The 21,434-nt window shown below is 41.2% G+C and overlaps 1 protein-coding gene and 1 non-coding gene across 2 annotated transcripts in view; both read right to left on the reverse strand.

The window, feature by feature from the left end:
* Window positions 1-1,452: 1,452 nt before the first annotated feature.
* LOC124162503 (heart- and neural crest derivatives-expressed protein 2) overlaps window positions 1,453-21,434 on the reverse strand; it is a 32,570-nt gene continuing 12,588 nt past the window's right edge. The window contains exon 2 of the mRNA XM_046539068.1: window positions 1,453-4,082. Coding sequence (XP_046395024.1) covers window positions 3,987-4,082 — 96 coding nt within the window. The 3' untranslated portion in view covers window positions 1,453-3,986. The remainder of the gene's footprint in view (window positions 4,083-21,434) is intronic.
* Trnae-uuc lies at window positions 11,647-11,718 on the reverse strand. Its single transcript has one exon. It is a non-coding gene; the product is annotated as a tRNA-Glu (tRNA).

The raw sequence follows: 21,434 nt of genomic DNA on the forward strand, positions 1-21,434 counted from the left end.
ATGAAGGCATCACAATTATGGCCGAGGAAGTCTTGCGCACGAGTCGTCACGGCTCCGTTGCAGTCACCACGGCGTAGCAGTCGCCTCCGAGGCGGCCAGCGGCCCCGCACCCGACTGAAAGAGCGGCTGCCTCGGCGCTTGCTGCGTGCCGCACCTGCCCATCAGCATGTTGCGAGGGAGGGGTCAGTTCGCGGGTCAGCGTCCTCGCCATGTCACGGCGGATGCAGTTATTAAACTTGCCATTTGAACTTTTCATTTTTCTACTACTAAACAGTAGTTTGATTTTTATGATAGAATGTTCGTGCCCCTAGCACTCTCTTGGTTATTGGTCTAACCAGGTGTCGTTGCCCTTATAGCTTGGCCTGTGACCGGCGAGCGAGCGCGTTTCTGATTAAGAATAAGATGAATGTAGAATCGCCAAAAGCCGACTGATCTGATACGATCTCTCGAAACGCAACGAACGATGCGATGTACAGCACATAGCAGCTACTACGTAATGTACACGTAATATACGATACGTACATAGCCAGACTTATAGGAAGCGCATCACTCTGGTTCATATGATAAACAATACACGCTTGAAATTTTAATACTTACGCTGTTGTTTAATGGATACTGTTATTGAACGTTGTTAGGGATTTGTTGATGGGAGGAAAGGGGGCTTGTTGAGTAGAAAAGGAGATGGGAAAGTTGCTTGGAGGAGTGAGAGAAAAACGAAAACTACAGTTTAAAGAAAATATCGAGTTTTTTGGAAAAAATCGTCTGACTTTACAAAATACAAAGCATATCGCAGGGAATAGGACGGTACGCCGTCAGAACAATAAATAGCAATCGTGGGGGTTATTCTGTATTTCCGAATGAAAATTACCATATCAGGAGAGCTATTGCATCTTAAAATGAATCGTTCAACGAGCGATTTGTTGTCGGGGACCACAAAAATGGCACGATGGTAAGGAACCGGTCTCGTGGCAGTGAGAACTTCAAGAAAGCTGTTACTCGCGCGCCAATAGGTGGCCACTTACTGAGCTTCCAAACAATATCCGTTCTTGGCTAAACCTATGACTCCACCCAAAATTGTTGACGCAGAATTAAATTCCATAATTATGTTTCACCTCATCAATCAATATCCTGAGAGCCAACCTCGGCCACAAGTTTTAGGCCTATCACCATGCCCCCAGGATATTTGATTGTGACCGTAATAAATACTTAATAAAGAATACAGTAAAAACATCAGCCTCTAGTTATATTAAATAACACAAAGTATCAACAAGATGTATGAGGAATCGCAAGCCAACAGTCAAAAAATAAATATATTGTACTAAGAGTGAAGCCGGTGGAAAAGTCACAGCAATAAAATCACATAATAAAGGGAGACATGTAAGAGTACATGACTTAAAGGCTACATTACGAAACCATAACATAGTACAGGATGATATGGAAATAAAGGCAACATTCACATCGATTACTAATATATTTCGAATCCACTAAAATAATACAGCAATGGACAATATTAAACCACGGATACACATGAACAAACTTTCATCTTTCCGTCATAACATCCGAAGCCATAATGACTACAATGATAGGAATTCCAGGAGAGATTTCACACGTCTCAACTCGGCCTATTATCACGTTGAGAGAGACGACCTTCGATAAAAAAACACACATTTGATAACTTCACTGAGGAATAAAGGTTGATTCCTGACATGCCTGCAGTTATTCACTGCGGAGAGGGGTCAGAGTCATCTATGAGCTTCCGCAGCAATTATCAACTATACAGAGAGACTACCATCGCGCCACAACAATGGTCAACCAAAAATTATAAATAAATAATACACTAAGGGTGTTTCACCCACAAAAAATGTTTTGTTTGGCTGAAAGCAATAAAATGATCACCTCAACTGCAAGGAGAATTAGGAATTTTCGCTTTCTCAACGTTCATAACCGTCATTTGGCCACGGCCGACATTTTTATAGCACAAAAATGACGGCGTTGAGATGTTTTCGTAGTGTTCGTCGCTTGAATGGGAATTTTCGACACGATGTGAGGCGGATAGCACACGGCCTGTGCTCATGGGTAGGAAATGCAGATGTCTCTTCACAGATACCCGAGAATTCGGGAGCATGATTCAACCTCTTCACGACCAAATTCGCCACCCAAAAGCGTTTCTTCATGGAAGAATTAGAATGAGATCTTCATGGGACAACGAGACTGTATCACTAGAGAAAAGTTTAAGTTTAATCTATTACAGGCTAATGTCAGCGTATAAACCCGAGTGACAGCGTTCTCATATTTTATTTCTATTTTCCACCTCGTCAGTTCATTAGTGACTTCTGACCTGGAGAAATTGGCGAGAAACCAATTCGCTGACAGCATAAATATAACTAGCACTAATCTCAGGCTCAGATATGTTGAAATTGATTTCCACAAACACGAACTCAAAAAAGCAATTTTCCTGGTGCGGCCTAAGAGGAAATAATATAAAAATATGGTGCCAGGATTGAAATGGTATAAAGCTGTATTTCATGGTGGATCTGCTTGGATGACTATGACGATAGCGTTGAACTTCATGTTATTATGTTTTATTGGAAATTCTACTTTCATCAAATTGAATACTCATGAAAAGGAATGGTATCAGGATTTAAGTAAGATTATCTTTATGAAATATGAGTTTGAATTTTCCATTGTTCATAGTGATACGGAAGTTTGAGCCTTCATATCAACTCACTTGAGCTAATGAAGTAAAAAAAATTCAGGAAAAATATCGTTGAAAAGCATAGCGAAAAGACACATAAAGATATCGTGTTGCCTACTCTTTTAAATTTCAAACTCTACAACGCGTGTTTCAGCTGGCTCACAATTATCATCAGGTGCATAATATTATACACACAAATATGTGTATCTTCCAAACACCCACACTAATTTTGGAAGATTTATATATTTGTCTGTAACTGAACTATCTCTGTACTTGATGATAACTGCGGGCCTTCGAAACGCTTGCTCTATAGTTTTTAATTACAAACAGTAGACAGTGTGATATCTTCGTGTGTCTTTTAGCTTTAGCTGGTGTGATGTGGTTACGTTCCGTGGAATAATTTAGTAAACAACATATTTCCATACATGGTCTCCAAAATTTTTATAGTTTAACATTTTGTTCAATTTTTTCAATTAAATATTTGCGGTGGCCACGTTTCAAAGGGAATTTGTTTGTGAGACTTAGAAACTTCGAAAAAATGTGAGACTTCTATTCATTTAGAAACTTTTTCCGTGTACAGTCTTCCGCTCTTCAAAAACTAGCATAATTGGAACACAATTTCAAAAGTGGAATCATTATTGCGGGAGATATATCATTTTAAAAACGCGACGGCGGATGTCTTGGAACTTGGCCACTAAATTTGACTTGGGATTCGACTAATCAACAATGGAGTAGAGTCTGAGGGAGCTTTGAGACTTCAGTGAGGTCTCGTAATTCCAACGTGGCAACCGAGTTGAGTTTGAGTCAGGATCAAGACTTGAGTAGCGTTCTAGTGTACAGCCCTTAATTTTGGCCTCTGCATTTGGTGACTGCGCAGATATAACACGCGCTCTTTTTTATCGGCATGCATCAATATAAACTGGTTCAATTCTCAGGTACTTGCAACAAATTTAATGATAAATTAATCTTAGGATAAAAAGTCGCCGTTCCATTTATGACGACATCTTCCATGTTGAGGGGAAGTCTTTGCCAGTATCCACTGTCTGTTAACACTCATAGTTCAAACTTCACTTGCTAAATACAAATGATTCTTTGGCTTGTCCGAGAAATTCGGTTGGAAAATGTTTTTTTCCCTCAAACACAAATACTTTCGTTAAGAGAAGAATCTGAAGACCACAGCAGAGTCCGTTTGAGCGTAGTAATGACCACGATGGGCCCAGTCCATGGCCTTTCCGTCTTTTTGATCACAGAGTTGGCAGCTCCAGCTAAGGGGCCTTTCAAGGATGGGGAGTTAAGGCTTCAGTTCCAGGGCCCACACGTGTTGGGGCCATCCCGTGCGGCCCTTGGCTTTCCGCTCCGTCGAAGTGCTGCTCATCGCAGGGGGAATCTGCGAAGAACAAATGGAAAAAGAGATGTCAGTGAGGGATCAGAATTTGAACTGATTTTATGAGGCTCAAATCTCACAAACACATTCTCTTTGAAATATAGCCACCGAAAACATATAATTGAAAAAATGTTAAAGTTTTTAAATGGATTAAATGAAATAATTACAAAATCAAAGAATATACAAAAGGTACGAAAAGGAATATTAAATACATGTAAAATGGAAAAAAGAAAGAAAAAAATTGAATTAAAATTTTTTTTCATCATCGTACACTTGGTTTTGTGTGTTTTGCCCATTCAGACAATTCGTTTAGCATATTTTGTTTTTCTAAACCTTAGTTTGCATTTATCCGCGCTCACTAGAAGCCAGTATTATTTTTTTTCATTCTCTCACACCGGAATGGTTACTCTGACTTCACCGTTTCATTCCCTATGTTCTAGCAGTTCTGGTGTTTATCAGAGTATTCTACCAAAATAAATCGCAAACGATTAAAAACTAATGACTTCAAACTAATTGATAACTAATTTTCAATGATTTTATTATAAACTAAATTCCTAAGTATTAACCTCATCTCACAGTAAAAGCTCTGGAACAATTGTGCATCGGACAAGGCAAGGAAGCAGATCAATGAAGTAGGAAAATATAAATATGGTTTGTTGCTGTTGCACTTGCAATGAATATTGGCTACATCATTTTCACCAAGATATATTGTGTTTCGCAACGGGTCGTAATCTTGTTGGATACCCTGTAGATCAGCGGTTCCCAAACTTTTTCTTTCTGCGACCCATTTTAGCCCATACGTTTTAGCCGCGACCCCCTAAAAATGGTTGTCTAAGTTTAAGTACATAGTTCACTTTATTATTCGCACATCTCGCGACCCCTTTCCGAACGGCCTGCGACCCCCCTGGGGGTCGCGACCCCCAGTTTGGGAACCGCTGCTGTAGATGATGGTGAATGCGTTAGCATTGAAATATGGGATTAACACCCTGTGGTAAATCTGAGAAATCATCCTGCCGACATTTCCAATATTTCTCCGTCCACTCCGCCTCTAATATCTTGAGCACCCGTCCAATTTGTGGCGATGTACCCACTCATTAAGGGAAGCGGTCCTTCGGGAGGAAAGGTCCTTCTTTTGTGTTTTGTGTGGGTGGCCGCTCCCTTTTCCCCGCCACACATTCGACTTCCCTCCTCACGGTGGCTGCCGTGGCGACGGCGGCAAACAAACAAAAGAAGGCCGATGCGCCAATTTCGCACGCGCCATAGCCGCCTTTGCAAGACGCCGTTTGCCGTGTGGCAGCAGTCTGGGAATGGCCAATGACCTGCGTCTACGAAATTCACCTATGGACACCCACATCCAAAACACTGCGCTATCTTCCATTCCTATCCTCTTAAAGGCTGGTTTACACGATAAATTATTTTGCACAAGGTCATTGGAATGATCTTTCAATAATACTGAACTGGCTTGCAGGACAATCTACATTACAAGTGCAATTTTGAAATCCCCTTGAGATTATTGTTATATACTCAATATATTTTTATGCACGACAGATTGAAATTAAACAACTTATCGTAACATTTTGAAGCATTTATTAATGTTTCGTATCTGGTCTCAGTTTTCTTATTTTTACAATTCCTAATGTAAATTTGTCTTGAGGTATCCCAGTACAGGCAATGCTTAAAAGGGATTCCTAATTTATCCCTGGTTATTTGAAATGTAAAAAATGCCTTTAATGCCTATTCCACGGATTAAAAAAATATTTTTATTATTCTGGGGACATGTAAACAGGACTCGTAGATATTACTCGTAGTTATTCGTTGAAGAGAAATTCACTTTCATTTTTGGCTGAGGTGTCTGCGATCGTCCTTCTTGCGAGTTAATGCACAAGATCCTTTTAGCTGTAATTATAGAAAACCATTATGTTTGATCCAAATTTCTAATTGTTATATTTAAGCCTCCTTTTCCACAAAAACTACGCATAAAACCTCCAAAGTAAACATATGAGATGTATATATTTATTGCCTATTTGGTTATACTGGCTGGTTGGTTTGAGTCGGTGGACTCCTCGGTACGGCAAGGCTAAACGCGTATTCGGTGCGGTCATGGAATCGTGAGTGTCATACAATTAGGAATATTGCATTTTTATTGTGTTCTTTTGTTTTATTACTAAAGTGCTATATTACGGACTTCGTTTTACAGACATGTCACATGTGCTTATAAGGATCACTTCCCTATTTGGGGTGCTTGATGCATTGCAAAAGCAGAAGAACATAATGAAATATGTAACAAGAATTCAAATTATATAACATCCCTTTTCACAGAGAACCAGGGTACCAAGACAAAATAGAACAGAACAATCAGATTACACAACAGCGATTGAAATAAGTTTTTGAGACATTGCTACTCATGGGATATTGCTATCAGTCCAGGTGATTTTTTTCTCTTCGAAATACGTTTGCTTGCACACGAGGTTCTAAAGGCCGTTTTACACGGGGCACGTGCTTGCACAATCTGACGTGTGTACGAAGGCGCAGTCAAAATTGCGAAGTGTAAAGCGGTGAACTGGAAGAACACATGCGAGAATGCGTGGACGTGAGATGGTAAAAAATAGCCCCTGTTCTAATTTCGTTCACGCATTCGTGCAATTCCACGCCATTTTAGAAATTAATGCAGCTCTAACCTGCGCATTTCCGTGCCCAGTGTAAGACTTGAAAATTGGGTACCAGAAGGTGACGATTTAGCTGTTGCCACTACATTACACTCTGCAGTCGCGATCTACTTCACTGATGGACGGACGTGATAGCAAAGTAGAGATGCACACCTTCCAACATACGTTTGCCCTGCAGTGAGAATGTTTCCGCCTATGGCCACGCATTTGAGGGTTTTCCGTCCGTCACGTCCGCTGCCATTAGGGGCCTTCGTTGGTGGCGCGGACAGCGGCCTCTAATCAACACCAATTTGGCCCCCGACGGGCCTTTTGGGGCCACAGTGTGCGAGGAAGCGCTCGCTTCCCTCATCAAATGGCCTTTTGGGAAGTTAAAAAAAAAACAAATATCGGTGGCAGGGATGTTCCCCCAACAATGTTCGCTAAGTCATCAGTGTCTTTTTTTTCTAGCTGGGGAAATGGCGATTTTCCGGAACGTTTCACGAGTTTATATTTTTTATTTAATGCCTTTATCTATTTCCTGCAAGCGGTGGCGGCGATGCCTTTTTCCCCTCCAGTGCTTGATCCACCGACCCAAAATGGCCGAAGAGGAGTTTGATGCGGGCTGACGTGATCAGCTAATATCGCACGCAATTAGACAACAGATACAGTTAACTTTGGCACAACTTTTAATGATTTATTGGAAAAAAAACAATCTATTCTGAAATTAATAAAAAATTCATATTGAGTGGATAAAACTATTGAAAGATCATAAAACTTCAATTTAAGGCCCCTTCTGTACCTCAAACTATTTAAATAACCTATATTTTTTTTAATAAAAAAAACCGCCAATCTATTAAAAACATACAAATCTAGCTCTAAACTATGAATTGGAGCAAATATACCCCATAGAAAATATTTCTTAGCATTCTGTTTTCAAGTGTTCCTTGATTTTTAAAATTTATTTTATTAAGGTAAAAAAAATATTTCTGCTAGGAAAAATCATATCATAATGCAATGTATCAATGTATATATAACCATTTAATGCTCAAAATGCCTTCCTAACTTTCATCAGTATGTTAATCAACCATCATCAGAAGAAGATTCCTAATTGTAAACTGTCGACTGATGCAAGAATTGAGTCGATAACTCAATGCAAAAGGCTAAATACAAAACAGTGAATCTTATTACGCTTCTGAGCCAAAGTTACCTCGAAAGGGCCAAATTCACCCCAGTTGACCGTAACACTTCATCCGAAAACCTCCCCACAATACGTCTGACGAATCCTTGATTCTTCAGGCCTCCGCCACAAATATTTAGCAGTTATATTCTTTGAGTTTCCGCCATGGGAAACTAATCGATCTTTCGCAGAAAAGTTTCTCGGGTTTTACACCGGTTGATTTTTTCAGCACCTGATACGCCGGGAAAACCTAAGATCATACATCAATCGATCTTTCGTTTTTCGTGTTTGGTGTCCTAATGGAAGTGCTTTGGCCCTTGGACTTTGACCTTGGGCATGGATCACAAACATAGGGCATAGGAGAGAGCAGTGTGCGCATAGATTATCCACTACTACTGCGCAGAGTTAAAATATTTACTTCGTAGCTAAACTAACGAAAGACTATTTTTCATACCGTCGAAGATTCTGTATCGATTTTTTATTGCCCTAGGGAAAAATGATTAAAGTATCCATTCTCAGCTCCGCTCCCCTGATTTTGCGTATATCTTCCAATGTAGGTACTGCAGTACGCAGCTGGGATCTCTATGAATTTCCTTGATTTCGTCTTCAAATATTTCACACAGAAACTAATTCAAGAGGTTTTTGCTAACATGTAGGTGACGTTCAGACAAAGATTCCCATCCTATTCTTCAAGGTAGAATTTCACTGCTAATCAAGTAATTGCGTCGAACTCTGACGCACCTAACTGGTCTTCGCTCAATTAGAAACCGTATCTCACAAGTTTCCCATATATTTGCAGCAAATAGAGTTCACTACAAAATCCCTTAATTTTTCTATTAAAAGTTTCATGCAAAATATAGGCCCGGCACCTACAAGGGTTCGTGAATCAGTAATGCAGAAAAAAATAATATCAAATTCATTGTGCCAGGCAAAACATTGTATAATATGCTTGCTACTGCAAATAAATGAAAGCAAAAACCGTGATACTGTGTGTGAAACTGAAAATTTCAGCTTCGATTTATTTTGGGATACATGTAAAAAAAATTGGCGAAATTGAGTGGAATATACTTAGAATTTTAAATAAATGAAAGCGGAAAATTTAAATCGCCCCATTTTTAGGTGCAACAACAAATTTTCGTTGGGATTTTTATGAAAAACATGAAATTTGGTGAAAATTTTTAAAATGTACACAGAATTTTGGAAAAAATGAAAGCGGAAACTTTGTTATTCTACATATTTATGTGAATGACAATTTTGTTTAAGGAATAAATAAGTGTTCCCTTTCGTTTATTCAAACAATAATAATATAGACGACGTCAAAAAGTAATTATTCGAGTTCTTCCCTTACTCTCACGATTTGTTCTATTCTTCCGTGCCCCTTCGCATCATCTCGCCTTCCTCCACAATTGAATTTATGAAGCTGTCGGGAGATTAGCGTCCGGGGGAGGGAGCGCCGTGAGGTAATGCGGTCACGTCCGGGGTCGAGTCGGCTGCACTTTGAGAGTGGCCACTGGCCCGGAAACACCCCGACCTCCCCACTCGTATTAGCTCACCTCTATTTCACCCACACCTTGCGTAGACACTGCTCGTGGGTGGCCCATGAAATGTAATCGAGAGCGACTTTGAATTGAAGGAGGAAGAGGAGGCGACGATCGAGGGAATTTAAGATGTGAGGGGGTCGCCCCCCCCCCCAACACCCGTCGAAAGATATGAGTCACATGGTTTTTTTTCTGTACTTCCGAATTTCGGAGAGTTTATAGATCTTAAATAGATCGTTCAATGACTGCTCAATGATCGTTCAATCATTGCTCGAGGCAATGGCAGGATAGGAATGGGCCGTAACCGTGGAAGTGAACTGATGCTCACGCGCCGTACGCGGTCACTCATTGAACTTCCAACTTATGTCCGTATTTGGATAAATCTGTGTTCTCATGGAGATTCTTAGAAGTCCGTAATGAAACAAGCATAAGGATCTTATGTCAAGCAGGAATGGACAGCATTATGCTTTTGGCGGAAGAGCTTTCGTTGGAAATGTTTGACAACCTATGAAGTGTAGTATGCATAGTAATATCATTTGGGTTTTCTGTGGGAAGCTACTTCTGTAGAAATGGCATTAAAAATGGAGGAAAGTTTGCATCAGTTAGAAATGGTATTTTTTTTTCAATCAATTAGCCGTAAAAATGTGATTCCCATGCACAATCTTTTTGATATTTCGATTGTTAAGTTTATTTATTTATATGTTGTTGTCATCTGTATGTATCATACTCCAAATGGGGATATTAACCTTAATGTAGATAATTTAATGATCCTGCTTGATAGTGCTGAAAACTATAAGGAATCTTTGACTTTATGAGGTGAAGTTAACACTGAGTTCTCAAACGAAGAATGCTATCAAGTAAGAAAAGTTATTAATCTAATGAACTGTTTCAACTTTACTCACTGCACCATGTCTCCAATAAGGATATCAAAATACAATGAATGTGTATTGGATCGCGATCTTCTCTCTTCACCTTAGCGCCAACAGGGACTATACCTACGCCTAGCTTTTAGGGCACATTCTACCTAAATAATATTTCTTGAGGAAGAATTTCTTCCAAAAAACGCGTCCATGACGCAGAAGAGTCACCTTGCCGCTCATTTTCCTCTTCAATGAAATATAGGATAGAAGTGAAAGTGTACGACGACAGAGAAGAAGGAATGAAAGAAATTAAACTATAAATGCTCGAGACTTATTATGAGGTTATTACAGTTTATGCCCGTGACGAAATAATGGAAATGACTGCAAGCGAACTTCGAATACGTGAGAGGCTGAGCTGTGAGAGAAGAAAATTCAGTTACGTTACAGTTAAGAGTTGCATAAAATATACATACAATTTTGGAGGAATTGCAGAAACTCGAGATAAGCGAAACATCTATTAAAGAGGGATGATTGTCAGGCAAGAAGCCAACAGGCGTCAGGGATTACTATAAGGCACAACGCAGCCTATATTCGGCGTATGAATTACTCGTAAACTGTTCACTCCATCACCATCGCGCCGCTTACATTTTTCGCCGGTAGTTGGCGTCTTTCGGGCTGGAATCGCGAATACTGAACCAATATTCTCACGACCAAGTCCCAGAGGCAGAGCTATCAATAATTTCCAATAAGCATTCATTCCGTAAAAAAAATTCATTTGATCAAAAGGATCCTTAAATCTAGATGGGGCCTCGAAAACAGTTGATGGAAAGCTCATTCCAATATTTAAAGTAAACCTAGCACCTAGCAGAATGCTTTCTCCCCACTACATAAGATGAATCTAATTTTCTTCTCCGTTATTTCATTACCAACGTAGATGGGTAAGAATATGTAATACAAACCTGCCAACCTGATGATGACAAACTTTTGAGAGAGTGATTAAAAAACCAAAATTAAATAGATGTGTTGCCTTGTTTTATTGAATGGACATCACTCCACATTTTTCTGGGTTTAATATATGTTTTTAGACATCATACCAATTTGATTTCACATGATAGTCATTCTGTATGTGAAGCAATCGGGAGGTTTTTGAATGTTCTCGAAAATTTTGCAATCATCGGCATAAAAGATGGTATGAGGTTGGGAAGAGGGAAGCATGAATCATCAATATATAAATTAAAAAATGATGTCTCCATGCTTCTGGGTTGCACTGCGTGGATTTTCATTGCGACGACAGATTTTTCAATTAAAAAGGTAAGGCACAAGGACCCTAAGAACTCCAGAAGAAAATTCCCCTGCCGGGAATCGAACCCGGGCCTTCTGGGTGAAAGCCAGATATCCTAGCCACTAGACCACATGGGATATGGATAAAGTGTTGGCAACTATGTAATTAATTTCACTACGGTTGGACATTTTTACCCTCAAGCATATTTACTTCTAAACACCATTAATGAACCTAAAGTCCACCACTAATACAATAAAAAAATGAAAGGGGTATTCTGAAAAGTACATGAAAATAATGAATCAATCTGAGAGTGTCCCGCGGGTCGGTTGCGATCAAATTTTATAGGGCTATTCTATCACTAACTCATATTTCAAGGCTAATGGAGACAACGCCATTTAATCTCTCTAGATGTAGATACAATTGCCACTGATGTATATATTAATTGCCAAATAGGTCGGAACTAGTTTAGGATGAATATATCACGAATGAAATGGCGTAAAGTGTAAAAAGAAATGGAAGTGCATTCATAGCATCCTATGGGATACCCACATTAGGTTAACGCATCATCTTTATTCAAAATAAAAATATTAGAATTAGTCTCGTAGATGATCAGAATAGACTTCATGGAAAAGAATAGAGTCAGCAATGGAGATGATCATGAATAGGAAAGAGCTGATGGTATTTCTTTCTGTTGGAGCATAAGGAAAAGGCTAGCGAAGAGTTAGACTTGGAGTATAACGCTTTACATTGAATATTTGTGGAAGATGAGGAAAGGGGAAAAGAGGATATTAGAAGCATTAGCAATGTGGGAGAGGAGGAGAAAGGAGAAGGTGAAGTGGATGGAGAGGACGGAGTGCTGGACATGGTGGGTGAGGAGAGGTAGCTTTTAGATGAGATACAGAGGAGACAGAAAGTATGTATGGAGTGAATACTTAGCGGGGAGGGGATGTTGAAAGCAGTGTTAGAGGATAGAATGTTGGGGAAACGAGGGAGAGGAAGGAAGAGAAAAAAGATTTTTAGACAGAATGAAAAAGATTAGCCCTCATCGTGAACTGAAAAGAGAAGCCCATGGTGATCATCAAAATGCTCCATGTGAATCTGACTTTACCGGTTTAAATCCTTTCAATCAATCATAACAGAATTCAAACGTTGGTTTGGATAGGTCAGGGTGGAGCTCACCCCGAATTAAGCTACAGGCGAGTTAATTTTACACTATTAAAGTGCGACGATACCGGACGAGTGATATGTTAGGTTTCTCAATACTACCAACCCTAAATAGAACCAGAGGTTGGTGAAATATTTCTCGATTTAACAATATAAAGTTCCATTTAAAATAGAAACAATTATTAATTACTTTGAAATTTTATTACTTCGCCTGATTTACTTTAAACCCGATTTAATCCAAAGGTTAGTTCGGTCACGTGAGGGTAGTGCTCTCCTCGAACTAAGCCTTAAGCGTTTGAAGTTCACGCATTCGGGGTAGGGGGGCAATTCCTTTCTCAGGGCCACTTCTCGCATCGAGGATTCTATTATAGGATGTCCGTCCGAGGGCTTCATCCGGGCTTTGAACCCGAGACCCCTCGATCAACAGCCAAGTCCTCTACCCAATGGGCTAGCACGCTCCCCCTTTGAATACTTTAACTTTGTAATGATAGGCAGTTAACGGGCCCTCGGTCTGGCGCAAAACCTGCAAACATTCGAATACGTGTTCCTCGGTCAATATAGAGCACGTTTCCTTGGAGAGTCAAAGTTTTAAATGCTCTATCTGCAACACAAGAGCAGATGAGAATAGAATCGAGAGTAAGGCAGAGAGGGAGGCTGTAAGTCTGCAAAATGTCTTCGCGTGTGGAAGAAGGGTTGAGCGGCGCCCGTGTCAAATGCCGCCGAGGAAGAAGAGCAGATCCGCCGGAAGGGAGAGGGGAGAAAAAAGCGAAGCGCGCCGCTTCCGGTCACGTGACACGGCTAAGGCGCGTGCGCCCAGCCTACTTGAGCGTGCCCTTCTTGCGAATAGCGAAACACGCGTGGACACGCATCGCGCTGGAAACCAGACTCGACCCCACACCATCAAGTACCACCTTAGGACCCAAACCAGTGTTTCTGGCAGAACACAACGTGTTTAGAACTCCATGAGGCAGAAGCTGAAAATAGTAAATCGCCATAATCTCACGATGAATCTTGTTCCTTCTTCCTCCGACCGGATAAGGCTCTCCATTTCAGCCGATGGAATGACTTTTCTTCGCCGTCAGGACTGAAAAAGGTATTCCAGAAATATTCATCACATAAGTTCACCGGGAAAACACCATATTCTTAGGGCCAACGTTGTGTTTCATTCAAAATTCCTCGGTTCGACCGCAGAGTTTTATGATGTCTTCACTTAGCATCATTCATACTCAGCCCGCGCCGGGATGCTAGTTTCTCCACATGACCTTCTCACTCCAGCCTTGGCCGTACTCTTCCTCGCCTTCCCTCCGGTCTTGCTTCCATCACCTTTCTTGGTTTCCTATCCTCCTTCATCCTAAACACATGTCCATAACATCCTAGTTCTTTTCTTTCCATTGCTTCAATGATTCAGTCTTGCTGGAATTGGGCTCTGATTGTTGTATTTATTAATCTCGTCTAGTACGTCCTGCTGCCAGTGGCGGATACAGATGGGGGGCGCAGGGGGCGCGCGCCCCACCTTTGCGGGGCCACCTGTATTGCCAAACAAAGCAGAACCATAATTTTAACTTTTTTATATCATAAGATGGCATTGTCTTGAATGTGTGTTAAATCACTTTAGTTAAAACTTCTGAAGCTCTGCATGTGACTTGATTATTTTTTATTGCGATAAAAGTAAAGGTAACTCAAGATGTCTTTTGCGCCCCCCCCCCTTGAATTTTCTCTGTATCCGCCACTGCCTGCTGCACGTCTGAGGCGTCGCACCTCGCAGCTTTGGAATCTTTGAATACTTACAATTAATTTTAATACAAAATAATAATAATAATAATAATTGTATAAAAAACTTTTAATACAAAAATTAACGTTTTAACGCACAGCAAACCTTGCTAGTGTAGTCCTCATATCTCCGCGTTAGGAATGACACTGCTTTAAATACCTAAACGCCGTTGTGATGATAAAACTTTTTCTCATGCCTATGGTTGCTGCAATTAACATTAGTGAAAAACTTGTCGCCGTATGATCAAAATGAAAATAACAAAATATACTACCGTGACAAAGTAACGAACCCGGGCTCCTCAGGTGAGAGCCGATCGCGCTAACCACTACACCAACTATTCCTGTTGTGGGGAAGGTGTTATTTTTTAAATTACATAACGCTTTTTAAAAATACAGCTCGGAAATGAATTAATTACAGTCAAACTAAGGCCCATTCAATGGAACCACTGTCACTTCAGAGATGTGTTCGCCATTCCGAATGCCATTAAAAATACGGTATTGAAAAAGGCGGAGCAAGGTAAGTGGTCTCCTCTGTTAGTGGATACTTTAAGTGCTACTCAGTAGCCAAATATCTCCAAAGCAAAGCTTCTTTAATTTTTTTGTCAAGGGCTGAAGTCCTAACACCCCCTGCCACGCGCCCATTAATGCGGCTTATGGGGCAGAGTGTAGATGCAGATGAATACAAGGGCTTTTAGCCGAGAAAAAAAAAACTTCACATCCCTTCCATCCGGCGATAGGACGCGAATATTGGATTGAATGGAGGAGGCCATGCATCCGATTATATCGCTCACTGCGCAACCAACCGAGACGTCAACACGACCTCACAAAGTTCCAACCCCCCTCCCCAAAGGGACACTTATGACTCCCAGGCTGGCTGCTTGCAATCCCCCTCACCCCTTTGCACCCCTCTCCAAGCAGCCGCAGCGGCAGATTTCATGGCGAAGGCAGGCGGAGGAGATGCGAAACGTTTGATCGCTGCCATCCGAAGAGCCATTCAGGCCCTTAACTTTTCTCGCCCTCCTTCGCACGGATAGTGGCCTGCCTCCTTCCAAATGGGTTTCCCTCGTCGTTCGATATAGCGGAGCCAGCCGCAGAAGCGAAAGAGAGACTAAGCACGGGTTACCGGAAAAATATGTAGCAATAAATTTGAATTAGGACTAATGAAAAAATTAGCTTCACAGCTTCGGGGTTTTCATAAAATAATTATCGTGGTCTGGACGCTATCCAACAATTCCTCTGCATAACTATAATAGCAATCCGCCGCACATACGGCATTGGAATTGGGTAGAGCTATTTTTTGAGCTGCACCGATTATTTTTCCGGAGTTTATTTATGAGTTTCTATTTACATATCCGTCCGAAATTATGTAAGTGTAATTTTTCGTATCGAGGTGCAAATGTAATTTTTCATGTGCAAGTGTATCGACAGCAAAGTCTAATTTTTCGTATCGAGGTGTCCTTTTCTACGATTCACGGGTAGAACCAACAAAAGACAGTTGCAGAGCGCACGAGAAAAATGAATGTGGCACTGCATGTCCTGAAGCTTATTTATAAATTACCTCAAGAATTCCTGACGATGTAATCAATCAAACTCATAACTTTTAAAGGCTATTCCCAGCAAATGCGAATACTATACAGAAAAATATTAGAAAGAAGTGGATCGCTTTACATCCATCGCCGCGGGGTGGATATTTCTAAGAGCAAATAAGGAGATCAAGCGATTGAAAAGTGACCGAAGTTGCAGCAGAAATCAACCTTCTCTTGGGGTCCGCTCCATGCAGTCTCTCAGGGATAGGCCATGATAATTGGGAAGAAGGGCGTACCCAGGATCATAACTAGGGGTGGCAAGCCATGGTCAAGGGGTGAGGGGGCAAGCCATGGGATTTATGAGATTATTTTCTCGAAAAAATATTTTTATTTCCCTTACACATCTTATACTAATATTTATCATTTTTCGTGGGTTTAAAGAAAATGTGTTGAATACTTTCGTTTCAATTCAATACTGACGAGTGTGATGCGCCCGCTCCCAGCGGGCTTCCCCCGCCCTTTTCAATGCAGGTCCACAGAGGGATAGGCGTGTTTCGAATTTTAAAATGTGGAAATAAAAGGCAGGGTCTTATGTGCAAATTTAATTGGAATGTTCATGTACAAATTGAGGTCAGAGGACCTCTTTAAACACGACATTGGAAGTAATTACACCATCCTCTGTTTAACGCACATGATGACTCATACTTAAATGCGAGATAATGTTGCAAATGAACAAATGTATCAGTTTGTGCGCCGTTAAAGTCAGGAATATTTACCGGTTTATGGTTTTATATTTTTTTATTTATTTTAATTTTTTAAAATTCATTTAAAAACCAATTTTAGGAAACAATACCAATATATAGGAAGTAAGATATGCCGTCACATGTTCTTTGATAAATTCTGTGCATTTAGGTACCTCATTTGTAGAGCTTGGTTGCGTATAAGTTGAGAAAAAGGTATCTATACAGTAAAAATAATATAGAAGATTTTACTGAAAGACTTTTGCGATTTTTGCTTCTAGGTGGAGGGGGGGGGAGGGGCAGCTGCCCCCCCTGCCCCTCGCTGGGTGCGCCCATGATTGGGACCGCATTTGCGCAACTCCCCCTGTATTTCGCGAAAGAAATCGAATTATCCCCAGCTTGGGGGCGAAAACAGACGCAGTTCCTCCTTGAGCACTAAGTGATGATCCCCAACACCCTCTTCCGATTGTGAGAGACAGCGCCGCGGAAGTAAGCCATGGAGTCACCGCACGCCGGTATTCCCACCCATCTCCCCACTTCACTTTCGGCCATTTACACAGTCACCCTCTGCCATTCACCCTCGTCGCTCCCTACCGACCGCCGTCATTACGACCACCGACCCACGTCACGAGGCCGTAAATCTCGCAAAATAAGACTTTAACGGTGTAATAATTGACGCCTTTGGGCCGCAAGCCCTCGTATTAAAGACAAGCCGCCCGGTGGGGCCAAAAGGACTTCATATTATGCATAGAGAAGGCCCCATTTCGTCACGTGGGATATCCATCTATATAGGTCTCTCAACACTATTAGTGCCGCGGGTCGATATATCGGCTTTTGCGTCTCTACCAAAAAGTGCCATGAGCCGAAATATCGGCTTTGAAATAGGTAATTTTTTCAGATTAATAATCAAGCAGAAACTAAACTGTTGAATAAAAAAATCAAGGTTAATTATATAATTAAAAATCAATATTAGGAGAGCAAAATAAAAAACAGCATGCTGATGTACCAAAAAATTGATGTACTTAACAGAATTTGTTCTCGAAGGTGATGCATTTTGTTTTAATGCCTACGGCGTTTCTCGCCCATATCACTCGAAAGTCGGTGGCACTGAGCAGCGGCGCAGACGGCATGGGGCCTGAGGGGGCCCGACCCCCCCTCAAAAATTCGTTACGGGTGTGAGGAAAAAATGTGCCAGGCTTGTCGATTTTCCACGGAGTGTCCAGATATCGAGATTCGAGTTAACAGGTTTCTAATATTGATTATATAACTCTTCTAAAATGCTTAAAAAAACTTAAAACTCACTACTCATAAACTTTCCCGGGGCAAAATCCCCGGTTTGGGCCCACCCCCAATATTATTTGTAAATTGGCATCCCTAACACTGAGAGTGGTTAAGAAACCGTTTTCAAAAATGTTCGCGTTGCAGCGATGAGAGTAGTGGGATCCATTTATTCTACATGCTTGCAATAGAGTGTTTTTACTCCCGAGGATAGCAATGACCTAATTGCTATGAATATCATGGAACATCTACATATTACCCTACGAGACGCATCTAGGGCGTTTGGCAGAGGGTGATCAACCACCACTATTCAGTGTGCAAGTGGAAACCCACAAACAATACCACACGGTTATAGCCGTGGACATAAAATTTTGAACATGCTAATGGTATTGCAACTGCGATATATTTTGTATCTCACATAGTTCAAGTAGTTTGCGGGTATATTTTTAGCTGGTATATATTATAGCTACATCTAAAAGTTTTTTTTCAGTCAAAAATGTTCATTCGCCCTGATGACGATGGGCGAGTCGCCCGTTGATACGTTGATGATATACATACCACGAATTGAACCGGTGATAATTCCAAGAAGACATCACGAAAGCGATACTTGGAAATAATTTCACGTAGTGTGTAGTTGCAAGGAATCTTTAAACCTAAGTGTAAGTCAAAAACCACGAAAGGGAACGAGATGCGTATGGTTGAGAAACAAATGAGCAGAAAAGATGTCGTCATGAACAGAGACCGAAAACTAGAAGTAAAAAAAATGTCACGCCCCAAGTGACATTTACCGCTTATTCAGAAAGTGTACTCTTTATGAACAAAGTTTTCCACATTATCCCGTCTTCATAGCCGCTTCAATCGTGTGAACTGGGTTGGTAGGGTAGCATAGGGGCCAACAATAAGACAGCGTATTCCTCAGGGGACTCCACTTTGCGGTCGATCATTTAATGGTGAGGGGAGAGACGACTGAGGGCACTTTCAGCACAAAGCTAGACACCCTTTCCCGGTCCACCACCTGCCATTGTGTCCTTCGCCCCCTATCACACCCTCCCCCATCTCTAAGTCAAGCACAACCATACCGCAGACCCGCCCCTCATCAGTGGGTCAGCTTGGTGGGAATCCGAGAGAAGTGATCTCCGCGATTTTTAACGCATATTGCATTAGGCTTCTTTAGGTCGCATAATGTTGACTAATTACAATAGCGTGGTTTCCTATTATTTTTTATTACCTAAATCGAAAGATTATTACTCCTGGAGTTCGTATTTCACGATTTTAGATTTTTAAACGACGAAAACTATTTTTTCGCGATTAACCAATTATAACCCAATGTTTCTTCTAAGCAACATACTAGCAAGCAAGCAACATCTAAGCAAGCATGTTTGAACTTTCAGCTCTATTTAGGAGATATCTAAACTAACTATTATTTTGTATTGTAAAATTTAATGACGAAATATTTAGCTGCCAGGATAATTATCATTGAGTGTAAAATTTTCAAGTTTTCGAAATGAAACATCTTGAAATTCGATTTCTCCCAGAAACAGCTCGGGGTTAGAAAGGGTTAAATGAAAAGTGAAAAATTTCAAGCGCGCGAAAACGCGACGGCTAAATGTGAATGCTAGGAAAAGCCCGTGTGATGCCATTATGGCTTCGGCTGCCACTTGATGAGGCCACCGTGGTGCGAGGCTATGAGCGCCGCTACGATGCAGGCTGCTAGCAGGTAGCAGAGTACCCTGCTAGCACGTAGCGCTTGGATCAAATAAGGATTATTAATACCCTATCAAACGAAGGAAACTTTCCGACCTTAGGCAATTTTAATAGGTGATTATTAAGAAATGTTTCCCTGAGCTTTGTGCCTCATGCATGCATTGGTAATATCAGACGATATAAAACTCCTGACTACTCGTATAGCATCTAGGTCCGAATTACGTCACGTGGAGTGGCATCGCATGGGCGCCAATGTGGCCTTTTTCAAATGTATGTGATTAGAATTAGTGTAATATTTTTATCATGGATATCTATTCTGCTTCTAAACTTTGTATTAGATGAATAGAAACTTGGTATGTACACATTTGTTATTCATGTACATCTAATGCTGCCACCAGGCAATAGCCTACTTGCAGCAATGTGTAATAATAATAATTATAATAATATAACGACCTTACTAGGGACTGTGGAGGGGATGGAGACCCCTGCTAGAGATTTCGATCACTGCTGGTCCATTCTGCCCCCAATTGTGTGCCCATTCACATCAACTATCGCGTCACAAACATCTCCGCGACAATTTATCCAAATTATTCTCGGAGCAGTAGCGTTGCCGTGGGTTCGCACACCCGGTGGTGCGGTCCTCGCTGCTTGTCACCCCGAACGACCGCACCGCAGATTGTTTAGATTCCAGAAATAGAGGGCGCACATGGTCTGTCAGGCCACGTGATCTCTTTGATTTGTTTGGGGTTTCGGGGGGTCGAAATCACCCCCAGAATCTTAATTGTTGATCTAAGGGGGGCTCACGCTCATGGATGATTTGGGCGCGAAAGGAAAACCTTGTCGATGGAATCTCGACGGAATTGATTCCATTCTAACACTTGGCCAACTGCTGGAGAGGGTTGATTAGATTGCCCACAACTGAGGTCCTAGTTTCCTACGCTATAATCTAAAGGATGAAAGTGAGGGGGAGCCAGTCCGTCCCGTAGAAGATTGATTCATTTCGACACTTGAGGCACATTTTAATCGGTTTTCAATTATGTTCAATGAGTGCAGAGCATCGGTTTCCAACCGGTGCACCGCGGTGGTACGCTTACTCCTTGGGGGTACGCCACTCACCAGTCAGGGGTACGCCGAAAATAAACAGTAATGACGGATTCTGCGTTCTCAATTAGTACCCTGGCAACAGTGGCAACCAGGTTGACAACCTTAAGTGTTAACCAGGAAATAATTATGTAGGTATACCTATTATACGGGGTATTAAAAAAACGTTTCTATTTATACTATTATTTATAGCTAAAAGTGTCACCTACCCATAGTGAACTTACGTAATCAAATGTGCACTTTGCATTTTTGGGGGTACGGTATGAGTCATATACATGCATTGGGGTACGGGAAGAAAAAAGTTTGGGAACCACTGGTATTGAGCGATCCATTTACCTATTGCCAATGGTTGCAGTAGAGTGTCCGGACTCGCGAGAAATTAGCATAAAAATTGGATTTTGGAATACTATATCCAATAACGCATTTGTATTTCGGTCAAAATCCCTGGTCGTAGCTTTTTTAGCCCAGGGCCGGAACTAGGAGTTTGTTCAGGGGGGCCAAAGGTCATTTTGCCGCCGCCCTCCCCTGAATACCCTCTCACTATGCCCCCCACCAATAAAATATAACATT

The sequence above is a fragment of the Ischnura elegans genome, chromosome 7 (assembly GCF_921293095.1).
Source record: "Ischnura elegans chromosome 7, ioIscEleg1.1, whole genome shotgun sequence".
In the NCBI taxonomy this organism is placed as follows: domain Eukaryota; kingdom Metazoa; phylum Arthropoda; class Insecta; order Odonata; family Coenagrionidae; genus Ischnura; species Ischnura elegans.